General features: G+C 38.5%; 1 protein-coding gene across 2 annotated transcripts in view; it reads left to right on the forward strand.

The window, feature by feature from the left end:
* Positions 1 to 15,343, forward strand: part of PPP1R12B (protein phosphatase 1 regulatory subunit 12B) — a 323,111-nt gene that overhangs the window by 199,775 nt on the left and 107,993 nt on the right. For both annotated transcript variants that reach the window (XM_077157410.1, XM_077157411.1), the window contains 4 exons: positions 2,463 to 2,666; positions 5,087 to 5,270; positions 5,359 to 5,471; positions 7,637 to 7,678. In XM_077157410.1, the coding sequence (XP_077013525.1) occupies positions 2,463 to 2,666; positions 5,087 to 5,270; positions 5,359 to 5,471; positions 7,637 to 7,678 (543 nt within the window). The remainder of the gene's footprint in view (positions 1 to 2,462; positions 2,667 to 5,086; positions 5,271 to 5,358; positions 5,472 to 7,636; positions 7,679 to 15,343) is intronic.

The raw sequence follows: 15,343 nt of genomic DNA on the forward strand, positions 1-15,343 counted from the left end.
GCAGTGTATTCCTCACGAATTTTGGGGCATTCTGGTTCGGTGCGTAAATATTTATGATTGTTATGTCTTCTTGCTTAATTGTTCCTTTTAATAGTATATAGTGTCCTTCTTTGTCTCTTTTAACTGTTTTACATTTGAAGTCTAATTTGTTGGATATTAGTATAGCCACTCCTGCTCTTTTCTGGTTGTTATTTGCATGAAATATCTTTTCCCAAGCTTTCACTTTCAACCTATATTTATCTTTGTGTCTAAGATGTGTTTCCTGTAGACAGCATATAGAAGGATCCTGTTTTTTAATCCATTCTGCCAGTCTATGTCTTTTGATTGGGGAATTCAGTCCATTAACATTTAGAGTTATTACTGTTTGGATAATATTTTCCTCTACCATTTTGCCTTTTGTATTATATATATCGTATCTGACTTTCATTCTTTCTACACTTTTCTCCATGCCTCTCTCTTCTGTCTTTTTGTATCTGACTCTAGTGCTTCCTTTAGTATTTCTTGCAGAGCTGGTCTCTTGGTCACAAATTCTCTCAGTGAGTTTTTGTCTGAGAATGTTTTAATTTCTCCCTCATTTTTGAAGGACAATTTTGCTGGATATAGGAGTCTTGGCTGGCAGTTTTTCTCTTTTAGTAACTTAAATATATCATCCCACTGTCTTCTAGCTTCCATGGTTTCTGCTGAGAAATCTACACATAGTCTTATTGGGTTTCCCTTGTATGTGACAGATTGTTTTTCTCTCACTGCTTTCAAGATCCTCTCTTTCTCTTTGACCTCTGACATTCTAACTAGTAAGTGTCTTGGGAAATGCCTATTTGTGTCTGATCTCTTTGGGGTGCGCTGCACTTCTTGGATCTGTAAATTTAGGTCTTTCATAAGAGTTGGGAAATTTTCAGTGATAATTTCTTCCATTAGTTTTTCTCCTCGTTTTCCCTTCTCTTCTCCTTCTGGGACACCCACAACACGTATATTTGTGTGCTTCATATTGTCATTCAGTTCCCTGATCCCCTGCTCAAGTTTTTCCATTCTTTTCCCTATAGTTTCTGTTTCTTTTTGGAATTCAGATGTTTCATCCTCCAAATCACTAATTCTATCTTCTGTCTCTTTAAATCTGTCATTGTAGGTATCCATTGTTTTTTCCTTCTTTTCTACTTTATCTTTCACTTCCATAAGTTCTGTGATTTGTTTTTTCAGTTTTTCTATTTCTTCTTTATGTTCAGCCCATGTCTTCTTCATGTCCTCCCTCAATTTATCGATTTCGTTTTTGAAGAGGTTTTCCATTTCTGTTCATATATTCAGCATTAGTTGTTTCAGCTCCTGTATCTCATTTGAACTATTGGTTTCTTCGTTTGACTGGGCCATATGTTCAATTTTCTGAGCGTGATCCGTTATCTTCTGCTGGCGTCTGGGCATTTAGTCAGATTTCCCTGAGTGTTCGACCCCACAGGTTGAAAGATTTTTCTGTGCAATCTCTGACTTCTGTTTTTCTTATCCTGCCCAGTAGGTGGCGCTCGTGGCACATGTTTGTCTACGGGTTCCACCAGTGAAAGTTGCTGTGGGTCCTTTAACTCTGGAAAATTCTCTCCGTAGGGGAGGTTCGGCAGCCGAAGCATCTTGGAAAAATGCCAGCTGGCCTGGGGTTCCGAATGCGGGGAGGGTCGCCGGCCGCCGCAGCATGGGAGAGCGTCCAGCCGAATTAGCTAGTCGGCCCGGGGCGCCAAGCGTGGCGGGAGGGCGCCAGCTGTCGCAGCCCGGGAGAGTGCACTGTTCCCAGCCGGACAGGGGAGTCACGTGTTTGGAAGGGATCCCCTGGTCACTGTTCTCTGCAGTCTGGGGATTTCCGACCCAACTCTCTCAGTTGGTCCGGGGGGCCTCGCATGGTGGGGGCACCAGCCGCCGTGGCCTAAGGGGACCACCTGTCCAATTCTACCAGCTGGCCTGGGAAGGTGGAAGGGAGGGACTCCGGTCGCTTGCCATCCCACCCAGGAAAGCCCGTGCCCCTTGGTGATCTCACCGGAGCTGGTTCTCCCAGATAGTCAGCCGTTCCAGGATGGGGTACGCCGTCCCTTTGATCTCCCTAATGGCTCCAGGAGCTGCTCTGTATTATCTCCACTCCCCCAGTAGCTGCTCTGGAGGAGGAAATGTGAGGGCGGCAAGGCTGTCGAGGCTGGTGGTGGAGGAGCGGGTGAAGGCGGAAGAGGGGAGAGGAGGGCAGGCGGGTCCGCTGCTGCGGGGCGTGGGCGCCGCGCGGCGGGTCAGCGGACAAAAGAGGGGAGAGGAGGGCGGGCGGGTCCGCTGCTCCTATGCATGTATTTAATGATTTTAGGAGCTTCATTTTCTATTTTGTACTATCAGCGTTTTCAGGGTTTCTCTGCTCACTCATTCAGTGTTATTCCATAGTTAATATGAAACTAACCATCTGAAGACCATCTTTCTTTCCTGACCTCTTGATAATTTCACAGGGTGTAACCCTAACGGACCTCCAGGAAGCAGAAAGAACTTTCAGCCGGTCAAGGGCCGAGCGACAAGCTCAGGAGCAGCCTAGCGAGAAGCCCATAGACACCCAAGGGCTTGAAGGAAGTACCAAGAAGTATGAGCCCTCAAGAGTGCTGGCAAAGGAAGCTGAGGAGGGCCAGCAGCCCTGGAGCAGAAGCCTGGATGAAGAAGTGAGCTTATTTTCACTGACATGTACTAAAAACAGGGTAATTAATTTGGGGAAATCTCTTTCCTCACTGGATAACTTAGGTGTTGTGTTCTATCTAGGAGTAGACAACTGATGAAAAACAGCTTATGATTTTTTTTTTTTTTTTTTTTTTTTTAAAGGGAAGGAAAGACAGAGAAGGAAGGAAGGATGGAAGGAAGGAAGGGAGGAAGAAAGGGAAACATTTTTAAACATTTTCTTGTTTTATTATATTTTGTTTGTTTGTTTGTTTTTTACATGGGCTGGGGCCGGGAATCGAACCGAGGTCCTCCGGCACGGCAGGCAAGCACTCTTGCCCGCTGAGCCACCGCGGCCCACTTATGATTTTTTTAATTGGCAAACCTGTATAACTGAAAGAATTCAGGGGATATCAGTTCTTATGTAACCCTTTTTTAATCTTCTGGGGGTTAACTACCAGTTTTGAATAAATGTCTTTTTATTCTCAAGAGAATAGTCGTAGTATAATAAAATTCAAATTAAAATATAAGCAGATATTGAATGCTTACTTTATGCCAGGCACAATTTTAAATATTTCATATGTATTAATTCATTTAATCCTCAAACAACTTTCTAATATAAACATTATTATTCTTATTTTATATATGAGGAAACTGAGTCATAGGCAGATTAAGTAAGTTGCCCAAAATATTATATAGCTAATCAAGCAAAGATTTGAACATAGGCAGTCTGGGTCCATCCATAGCTTTTACTCTTCATTATATTGCTTCTCCAGGTTCTTACAATTCAGTGAGTTCACAAAGCATCCCTAAATCCCATGCCACAAAATTCCATGGGCATTTTGACTTTTGTTCCATTTGTCAAATAGAATTGGTAGTCAAAACTATAGGGCTATATTTAGGGTGAACATACCTTCTGGTTTACCTAAGATGGTTCCAGGTACACCAGTTGTTTCTGTGTAATGATCAGCATCATTCCTTTTCATTCTCAGAAGTGTTCCAGTTTTGATGATAAAATTTACGGTCACCAGTTACAGGAGAAAGGAAGCTTCTTATTGCTTTAACTCCAAATGGCTAGACTCTATAAAGTGCTTTTGTTTATTTTATTTATCAGGTACTATTTACTGAGTACTTATTGCTAGGTGCCATTCTTATCACCTGTATTGGTCAGGGCTCTCTAGAGAAAGAGCAGGCTACACACACACACACACACACACACACACTCAAACACACATATGTGTATATATAAATATTATGAGGTTTGGGCAGTTCACAGGTTGGGAGTCTTATAAAGATTTTGATGAATTCCCCAGGAGAAGTTGGCTGACGGAAGTGGAGATAGAAATTCGTTCTGGCTACTGAACCTCATCAGTTCTCCCTTTAAAACCATTAACTGATTGGATGAGATTTCTCTCCTTGAAACACAGTCTCCTTTGTTGATATGTAATCAGCATAAATGCAATCAACTAATTAATTATTTAAATGCATGAAATACCCTCACAGTAGTAACCAGGTCAGTCCTTGCCTAACCTAACAACTGTACACTATAACATAGCCAAGTTGACACAGGAAATTAACTGTCATGGTGCTTAGTATACGTTATATCATTTAGTGGTCACTCCTCTCTGAGAAACCTGTTATTCCTGTTTTACAGATGAGGAAGCTAAGGCCCAGAGAAGTTAAGTAATATCTTCAAGTTCACACAGCTAGTTAGTGCTGGAGCTAGAATTTCAAGCAAGTTCTGTCTGTCTCTAAAGCTTACTATGTGTTATTGTTTCTGTCTTTATAATTTATAGGCAAAAAAGTGTTTGGTAAACTTAATGAATAGTAAGAATTTCTCTATCCCTGCATCTTCTTTGAAACATTTTAAGGCTTATTGTCAGGCTTTACTGTCCTTAAAAAAAAAAAAGTCAAAGTGGAAAATGGTAATTTAAGAGAAGTTTCAATAGGCTGATTATGGCAGGTTGGTAATGTGCTGAGAAATTGGTAAAATGCACAGATTTGCACAGATTTGGTCTCTTTCTCCAATAACTCCTGAATCCTGCTTCTTCATATTTTTGAACTCTTTATTTTTCTACATATACCTTACCTTTCAACTCTTCATCTTTAAAGGGCCATCATCCTCTCTAATTTCATTACAACATCAAAGGACTTTTTATTAACAAGATCAATGGTATTTACTTGCCCTTTGGTTAGTTTAGGAATGATTTGCTTCAGCTGCTGTCAACATAATGGTATGTTTAGAGTAGGAGATCTGAAGCTGTTTTCTTTCTGGCTAATTAACTGACTTTAGTTCCATTCAGTAACTATTGAGCATCTACTACTACTAAGCCTCATCATATAGAAAAAGCCCCTTTTGAATACACCTGGTATTCTTTTCCTTTAGTTGGGCTTGGCTTCAACTTCTTATCCTATGTATCATTTCCAGCCTGTCTATCGTCGCCTGAGGTATTCAACTCAGCCAGACAAACCCACAACACCAGTGTCTCCTTCTGCATCAAGACCCTCACTCTATACCAGTTCCCATCTGATTCGGACAAGTCAGTCTTCAGTCCCTGATTCAGAGAGTTCAGAGACTACGACAAACACTGCAAAGGAAATGGACAAAAAGGGTACATAGAGCTTCAGAAAATGTTGACCCATGCCCAGTGCATGTATCCCAGATTCATAAGACCCATACTTTCTTTTATCTCTGACCAGAGAGTGAAGAAGCGGATTTGGATGATCAGTCCTCTAATAGGCTGTCAATCCGAGAGAGGAGGCGGCCAAAGGAACGGCGAAGAGGTACAGGTATCAACTTCTGGACAAATGATGTAAGTAGAGGGTCTATGCTGGGACATATCACAATACCTTTGGCTGCCAGCCTTTCCTGTTGGGTTAGAAAGAAACAGTCCTATGACATCCAGGGGTGAAAATCTCCCTGGGGACATGGGAGATAACTCCCAGGAATGAATCCAGCCCGGGCACCATGGGATCAACAATTCCATCCTGACTAAAAGGGGAAAAAGAAGTATAACTAATAAAGTATCAGTGGCAGAGAGAGTTCACATAGAGTCGAGAGGCTACTCTGGAGGTTGCTGTTATGCGAGCTTCAGGTTGACATTGCTAGCTATCATAACCTGCCAACCTCCAACCAGGACCATTCCAGCCAGTCCTAAAGAACGCCTAGGGCAATATATAAGATTCCACATGGGTTCTATGCACTAGTGCAACTTTCCAGAAACCTGCAACCTCCAAATGGGTCCCTAGTCCAGATAAGCCCTGAAACCTAGAGGGCCAAGCCTCTCCAGAACATCAGATAGTTCCACCTCCCTACTCCATATTATTGACAGACCCTTCCAGTATGAAAAACTTAGAATGACCATAGCCTGAATATCCCTAAAGAGTGGGATAGAAAGATCAAAAGTGAGGTGGAGTTATACAGAGAAGATAGGATTTAACAAATGAATATGATTGCTGAATCATTAAATCGATACCTCTTTTAGTCTGTAGTATCTCAGAGCAGCTAAAAGTAGAAACCTAAAATTGTGAAATTGTAAGCCATGTCAAACTCTGAGAAATGTTCTACAACTAATTATTGTGCTGTGCTTTGAAATTTATTGTTTTTTTGTATATATGTTATTTTTCACAAAAAAAAGAAAGGAAAAAAGTCAATTGTGGTGATAAAAAAATATTTAAGCTTTCTAGCCTCCTGTATTCTGGAGCAACTAGAAGGAATAATCTGAGAGATTGTATGGTAGCAATCTGGGATCTGTCCTGTAACTACTTGTTGAAGAGTGCTTTGAAAACTATTGCTTTTTATTTCTTTGCTTTGTATGTATGTTATACATACAATAAAAAAGATTAAAAAGAAAAAGAAAAAAAAACAAGCCAGTCTCCTTTCTGTCCTGAGCCATTTCAGACCTTCTTGAGAGGATTGTCTCTCTCTCCCCAGACATTAATGATATAAATAATAAAAAAGAAAGAAACATTCGTATAGTGCCACAAATCTTGCTGATTGTCAAGAAATATTACTGATGATAAAGAAAGAAAGACTCAACTAGAGTGGAATTCATTTGGTATGTTCTTGCTGGATGCTCTGTGCCAAGAACAGTGTCAAGCACATAGTAGGCACTCAGTAGATTATTGGTGAAGAGTGATAAAACTGGTCATTTACAACAACCTTGTAAACAAATATAAGAAGTAAATAAGTATGTCAAGTTTTAGCAGTCCTCCTTAATATTCCCTGAAAGTCAGGTAGTTAGTCAACAATATCTTAATAACCAAAATAAGTATAAATTTCAACTAAATTTTAGGAGAGCTATAAATATTTCAAGAAACTTAAAATCTATAAGTAATACAAGGTTCATCTGACTCAGGTTTACTCTTTTGAGGGGGAAAAAAGAACAAATAATATAAAAGTCTTAACTTTGGCTTTAAAATAAAGACAGGTGCACCAGTGCTTACTAACTACAAACACACATTCATTACTTTAATTTACCCTCCATCTTATCTTGTTCTATTACCTTCTTACTCGACCTTGTTAATAGCATTTGAAAAACTAAGCAGCCAATAACTTGAACAAGGGATAACTGGTTACCACTGGCTCACTTGAAAATTAAATAAACCATTTGATGAAATAAGAAATGAGGCAACAATAGTCATCTATTAGAAACTATTCTTTAGATAAAAGTATTTTCTTGTTATAGGGCCAGTTAGACTCATAAATGTTAACAGAGATGAAATACAGTCTTTCTTTCTTGAAGATAACCTCTTCACGAGCTGTGGCTTATTCAGTGCTTTAGAGGACAGATGATATTTCTAAGCTGCCTACCTGTGGGGGCTACTAAAAGCAGCAATAACAAAGCATCACTTGGCAGTCAGTTCTCTTTGTCCTGTTCAAAATGCCAAGATTCATAATTGATAGGAGCTAACCTTATTGTTTTCAAGGATGTTTGTGACAATGATCCTCTTGTTTCTCTTCCTCCTTCCTTTTCAGGACGATGACACTGATGTCCCTGAAGAAGTGAAAAAGGCATGGGTAAGCAACAGTCCAGTGAGGCATGTCCTTTGGGGGTTCAACCTTGCTCTTGTGCACATAATTTTAATAGAAGAGCAGGCTCTATGCAGATTTCTCAGTGAACCATTGGCCATGTCTGGGTTGAGGGAGAGTTTGGTGATAGAGTTTCCTCTGAAAATATGGCAGGTACTGTTTTGTATGACATATGACAGATGTGGCAGGTACTGTTTTCTTTTTCACATGACAATGCCTGTGCTCTTGAGCAAGTTTCTTGTGATTGTCTGTATCTTCTGTTGATCCCCTAATAGTTATAGAATCTGTCTTTTTTTCTCTCTTCTGAATATGTTTTCTCTCCTTAATATGTTAAATGTACAAAGTATTTTGAAATCTTTAAACAAAAAGTGAAAATCTATACCATTTGCCTATGGATCCACACTAAAAGAGAGAAACATAAACGTGAAGAATGTGAAACATCAGACAGTATGAAAGTCATTTGTATTTGACTTTAAAATGAGGTTTAACTCCTGGCCTCTTATATAACTTGAACCTCTTAAGTCCTAGCATCCAACTTATCTCTGCAGATAAAAGCCTTGGCCCTCCTTACTGAAAATACTCCAGGTTCCTGTAAGCCACTCAGAGATGATTGAAAGTTAGCAGTTTTCTTACTAGTATCACTTTGCAGGAAGGAAGGGTTTCGTTTTGACTAAATGAATTAAAACAGTCAATAGTGACCTTCCAAAAAACAATACCCGTAATAACTATGGTGTATATGTGAGAATTGTCTACCATTGTTTGCTTCACTAACCAAGTAAGGAAAATCAAGAAGATCTTGATGCATTGTTTCCCAGAGGACTTCATTTTAGGACAATTGCCTTAAAATTACAGAAAAGACTTTCTGGTTTGAGGAAAAGCAGAGACTGTTGAGGATTGGCATGGAAATCCTTTGTCATGCTGAAAAGTAGACTACTTATCCAATTGCTTGAAGCATCTATCAGTGTTTACCATGTGTCAGAAAGACTCCACTATGAATCTGAGAGAAGCATAAGAAGCCTTTTATCTCTATACTGGTAACTTTGGATGTATGCAAGTAAGGCAGGTTGATACAAAGGCATTCCAGGTGCTGGTCTTCAGCCCCAGCAACAATGCAGTAGAGAAGATTGATTCCAGGTTAGCATAGGGTGAGGCATTTTTTTCTTAGTTGTTCCAGTTTATTCCATGGAAACTATTAACCTGTTCTTTTCCCCTTAGCACTCTCTTCTAGCATTAGTAGTAAGCATGGTGTCATCATCCATATGGACCCACAGAGTAGGATACTGGGCCATGGCCCAGTATAAATTGCTGCAATTCTACTTCAAGATAATCAACAATTATCTTAGGATGACTCTCTCTCTCTCCTACCTCCATGTCTGCCCATCTGGCAGCAGAGTTTACTCAGCTCTGCAGCAGAGGTGAACTAGTCAAAAGAGGGACTTTCTGTTGAAATGGTATTGTTAAATGATTAGCATGGATACTGCTGAAAATCGAGGGCAATTCTTTCTTTTCTGGTTTTTTTTGTTTGTTTGTCTGTTTGTTTGTTTCAGTAAAACTTTATCTGCTGCTGAGGCCACACCAGCATACTTTTCTCTCTTGGCATGCTCCATAAGAGTAGTAGGACCAATTAAAATGAACTCTTCCCAGGACCCTGACATCTAATTTTTTTTTTACTGTGATATAATTTACGATCAGTAAAATGTACAGTTCTTAAATGCACCATGTGATGAGTTTTCACAATTGTATCCACTACCTAAATCAAAATACAGAATTTTTCTGTCACCTTAGAAAATTCCCTCGTGTCCTGTCCAGTCAATTTCCTGTTTTTTCAGAGACTACCACCCTTCTGATTTCTAGCACCACAGATTACTGTCACCTGTCGAGTTTCATATATGTAGAATCATTTAGTAGCAATATCTAGTTTTAAGGGCAGAAAGGAAACTTCACTGGCTATTATTTCTGTTTTATGCCTCCAGTTAGGATTCAAACTAAAATGACTTCAAATATGTACAGATTTTTTTCCCCTCTACTTGAAGATTTCTGAAGAATATTCTTTCACCCATGTATCAGTAATGACAAAATAGTTAAGAACATCTTTGTCATTTAACCTAAATCTCTGTTATTTAAACTTCATCTCTTTTTATGCACCTCTTTTTAAGCTAGAAAATAAAACCAACATTTAAGTACAGGTAATATTTACAACCAGGAATGGCCCTGATGTTTGTTATCAATAGAGTATGTGATAGAAGAGAAATCAGTCATGCTATGCTAATGACACAAAGGAATGGAAAGCCGTGGACTTTGCTTAATAAATTCAGCATAGTACATGGTTTTAATCAAAACCACATCCCCATTGGTAAATCCAAAAACCAGTGAAAGTGGCAATGAATATATAATTTGAGATCTTGACACCTCTTTGAGAGATTTGTTTTAAGCAGTTCTTTTTAGTCATCTGCATTAGGTATGTGACAGATAATCTCCAGAAGTCTTAATATATCCTTTATCTTGCTAACTGAATCTGAATCTTAATGTGAGGAAGAGGGTTATTCTAATCATACCTGGAAATGCTGTTATATTCAGAAGTGTGTTGATGTTTTCTTAAGTAGTAGTAATTGTACATAATGTATATTTAAAATATGTTTATTAAGAAATCTTCACACACATACATTCCATACACAGTATGCAATCAGTGGCGCACAGTATCATCACATAGTTGTGTGTTCGTCACCATGATCATTTTTTAGAACATCTGCATCACTCCAGAAAAAGAAAAGAAAACCTTATACATCCCATACCCCTTACTCCTCCCTCTCATTGACCACTAGTATTTCCATCTATTCAATTTATTTTCCATCTACTCAGTTTATTTTACCCTATTATTTATTTATTTTTGCCCATTTTTTTAATTCATCTGTCCATACCCTGGATAAAAAGAACACCAGACACAAGGTTTCATCATCACACAGTCACATTGTAAAAGTTATATCATTAAACAATCATCTTCAATAATCAAGGCTACTGGAACATAGCTCAACAGTTTCAGGTACTTCCCTCCAGCCACTCCAATACACCATAAACTAAAAAGGGTTTATCTATATAATTCATAAGAATAACCTCCAGGATAACCTCCAGATTCTGCTTGAAATCTCTCAGCCACCAGGACTTCATTTTGTGTCATTTCTCTCTTTCCCCTTTTTTGCAAGAAGGCTTTATCAATCCCTTCATGTCAAGTCCCAGCTCATCCCGGGATTTATGTCCCAAGTAGGAGGCAGGGCAGTGAGTTCACCTGCCAAGTTGCCTTAGAAAGAGAGCCCACTTCTAAGCAACAAAAGTTCTAGAGGTTAGTCTTAGGCCTAATTTTAAGTAAGCCTAGCCTGTCCTTTGCAGAACTAAGTTTCATAGGGGCACACCCCAAAATCAAAGGCTCAGCATATTGATTTGGTTGTCCTTACTGCTTGTGAGAATATCAGAAATTCTCCAAATGGGGATGTTGAATCATTTCCTCCTTTCTCCTCAGTCCCCCAAGGGGACCTTGTAAATACTTCTTTATTCACTGCCCAAATTACTCTGGGATTTATTGGGGCATCACACTAACCTGAACAAACCAACAAAATCTCACACCCTGTTCAGGATTCCATATACTTATGGTGTTCAACTAAACTGACCATATAAGTTAAATTAGGAAATGTGTTACCCAAAATATAAATTTTGCACCAAATAAGCATCTCTCCCGTTAGTCTCACACAGAAGTTGAAGTTTTAAGATATGGACAATATCATTTACCCTGTATTCTGATATACCTTAGCCCTATCCAGATCAGCTTATTTCATATCTCTACTTGATGTTTGATCCCTTTTTCAACTTTTTGAACAGTTCCTGTATGGGCTGCTGCTGACTTTCATAGCTTCAGTGCTCTAACTCTCAGGTGTCACATAAATATCCAGAGTTTCTGGGAAAGACCAGATTATAAACCAACAGCTCAGTATCTCAGAATTTAGAAATAATAGTTACACCTCCCGAATATATGCACAGAATATTTGCTTTGGAAAGCACAGTCATAACTCTACTGCAGAAGTAATGGCCATTTGGGTTCTTTCCATCTTTTTTTATCTGATTCTTTGGCCTACTTTCATTTTGCTTACTATTAAGTTTTATCTCCTGCATTCTTGTCATCTTCCCACATATCAAAGTTTTAATCCTTTGGAGCAAACTGTTTCCCTAGCCGACACTGTTGTATGATTGAATTTATCACTAGAGGGCACAAGTGGTCAACAAAAGTTATTGATGAACAAATAGAATGGTGGCCTGAAGAAGCTGAGCAGAAGACAAAACTACTTGTGTTTTAAGGGAATTGTTGAAGAACCTTGTTCAGTGTAATTAGGTTACCTGCCCCCCAATTTTTGGTATCTTAGAATTGAAAGGGAATTTAGAGACAATTTGGTTTAGAAACCTCATTTTATAGTTGAGAACATTGAGGCCCAGAGAAGGTAGGAATTGTTCAGGGCACTCTGTACCCTGCATCTTTTTATTTGACTATAGTGAAGTGGGCCCAAATTAGGCGTACATCCTTTTCCATTCTCTATTTATCCATTTGGATTTTTTACTCAGCAGGTTACATACTCGAATTTACTAGCTAGTAGCATCTCACCTCCTTGAATGAAGGAACGTCTTCTTAAAGGACAACTTAAAAACCTACTCATTAACAAGATTCAGTGGATAAAGTATCAGCATTCTTCTCCTGTCCTTAACGTGGGTGGGTAGCTATGGCTATCAAGAAGTGAGAATTTCCAGACTTTAGTTGGGAAAAGATCTATTTTCCTGTTGCCTTTTGGCAAACAAGTGGCATTCAATCTAAATAAAACGTATCCTCAAAATTAGCAGTGTACCTTTTTCCCAGTCCAGAATGGAAGTAATAGGTCAGAATTACTAATTATCTTTCAAAATGCATTGGTAAAATAGAGATTGTTAAGGGATTTGTTAATTCATGGATATCAAGATAGCTGCCATAGATAAGTGGTAGCATGCTAAGGAGAAATCTGTTAGAAATATTCCAAAAGAGGTAAGCAATTAAATTTAAGTTTTCAAACTAAATAGAAGAAAGAACAAAATTGAAATTTACTGGCAAAATTTAGCTTTGAACTAAGCTTTAACAGAAAAAGAAAACTTGCCTTGTTAGCCACCTGGCTCCAGAAATGTGTCTAATACCAAAAGCAACTAACTGTATTTCCCATTTTTTCTTGCCTTCCCCTTTATAAGTTTCTTTCCATCTATTCTCTCACCAAGTACTTTTAGATATCTATTATGGTCGGGAATTTTTGTAGATTCTGGGGATGCAACAATGAACAAAACTGACGAAACCCTACTTTTGTGGTGTTTACATTCTAGTGGGGGAGATATAATAAATATAATAAATATGTAAAGTATATAGAATGTTAAAAGTGATGAGTGTTATGGAAAAACTATATAGAGCAGAGTAAGGAGGAATAGAAGTGCCAAGAAGAGATAGGGGAGTTTTAAGTGGAGTGGTCAGGATAGCCTCACAGAGAAAGCATCATTTGAGCCTGGACTTAAAGGAAGTAAGGTAGGGAGCTATATGGATATATGGGGGGAGTGTGGGGGGGGCAAGTGTTACAGGCAGAGGGAACAGCATTGCAAAGATCCTGAGGCAGAAGGTTGCCTGAAACAGTTCAGGATCAGTGAAGGGGGCAGTGTGGCTGGAGCAGAATGAGCAGGAGGGCCAGATGTAAGGACTTTGGCCTTTGATCTGAGTGTATAGGTAGCCATTTGTAGAGTTCTGAACAGAAAGTGACATTATTATACTTTCATTTTAAAGAGTTACTGGCTGCTATTTTGAGATTATACTGTATGGGGTCATGGGTGGAAGCAGGGATATCAGTTAGAAGGCTATTGCAATAATCCAGGGTAAAGTTAATGATGGTTTGGATGAGTGTGATAGCAGACAGTAAAGATGCTGAGAAGTCGTCATATTCAGGAAGTTAGAACCAAAAAGATTTGCTTGGTGGATTAGGGAAACGGAAAAGTGAAGGTAGCCTAAGGCAACTGAAAGAATGGAGTTTTCATTAACTAAGATGGAGAAGTCTAGGGGAGAAGTAGCTCTGATAGAGGAAGAGTGTTTAGTTTTTACTTTACATGTGTTAAATTTAATATGTATGATTGACATCCTTGGAAATGTCAAAAGCATGGTTGGATTTAGGAGTCTGGAGTTTAGGTGAGAGATCCAGTCTGAATAGATAAACTTGAACATCACTAAACGTATAGATTATATTTAAAGTCATGAGGCTGAATGACATCACCAGGAGAATTAAAGTAGAATGAGAATGAGGAGAGGACCTCAGGTACTCCAAAATTAAAAGTTAGGGGAAGAACCAACAAAGGAGACTCCTTGGCTCTGAGAATATGAATGTGGTTTTCTCCCTTTTCCAAATCAAAATCAAACAATACATACTCACAGGGAATAGTAAGTAGCTTTGCTGTTGTTTTACCATTTTTTCTCAACTTGTTTAGAGAGAGTACCCATAAAATCTCTTGACCTGTTTATAAATAGCCATGCAGTACTGCAAGAAAGCTGGATGTCCCAGAGCATCCTCTGACATCTTTTGAAATATTCACCCCAGCTACCTCACTGTAAACTTCGTCTAGAAGCCTTTGAGGTTCAGACGTGTCTTAAGAATGTTCTTTTTAATGTCAGAGGGATTTTATTGATTAACCATGTCTGCAAATGATTTTTTTAAGGAGAATTCATTTCTTGGTTCCCTTTGCTTTTCATAATTTTCCTCAACTTTATTATATCTTTGAACAACTAGCACTTCCATTTCAGTTAAGAAGTGGCTTTCTTTGGAAAAAAAACTTCTATTTTTAGGTACTATTGCACTCTAAAATCTGATTTCACTCTGTGATGGCTAGAATGGCAATTATAGACTGAGTTTTAGAGCTGAAAGACACTTCAAAGACCATCTAATTAGGCTTTTCATTTAAAAAATAATAACTAAGGCCCAAAATGTGTAAGTTACTTATTTGGATCACATACCTGTATTCCGAGTCCATGGTTGTTTACTACCTTCAGTTGAATCTTTATATCTGTTATATATTTGTGTCATATACTGTTAATGACAAGCAATGCAGCATAGTAATTGAGAGTGCAGACCCAGGAGCTAGACTCCCTGGCTTCAAACCCTAGCTTGGACACTTAATTATGTTGGATTAATTACTCAATCACTATGTGCCTTGGTTTCCTCATCTGTAAAGTGAACCTAATGAATTAATACATTTAAATAGTTAGAGACGATTGCAAGCCATTCACATTATTTCCCAAATCTCTAGTTTACTAGGTCTGGATGAGAGTAAGATATTTTGTTTTACTTTCACTGACCTTAGAATTTTGTGATTTTGCAGTTATTTATTAACTTTTCTTAAAAGAACAGATTATTTGGAGAGTCAGAGAAATAGCCCAGACCCCCCTCTAATTCCATCACATTGTATGTCTGTGTTCTGACACATACGTGAGGAATAAGTTTTAAAAGGGAATGCTAAAGTGTAGGAAAAAAGAAATGAGTAGAAAGGAGAGGACTAAAAGTTTCCATTTTTGCTCAGAACACTTTGGGCACCAGAGCAAATCAAGTCCCTACAAATTTTTCT

The sequence above is a fragment of the Tamandua tetradactyla genome, chromosome 4 (assembly GCF_023851605.1).
Source record: "Tamandua tetradactyla isolate mTamTet1 chromosome 4, mTamTet1.pri, whole genome shotgun sequence".
NCBI lineage: Eukaryota > Metazoa > Chordata > Mammalia > Pilosa > Myrmecophagidae > Tamandua > Tamandua tetradactyla.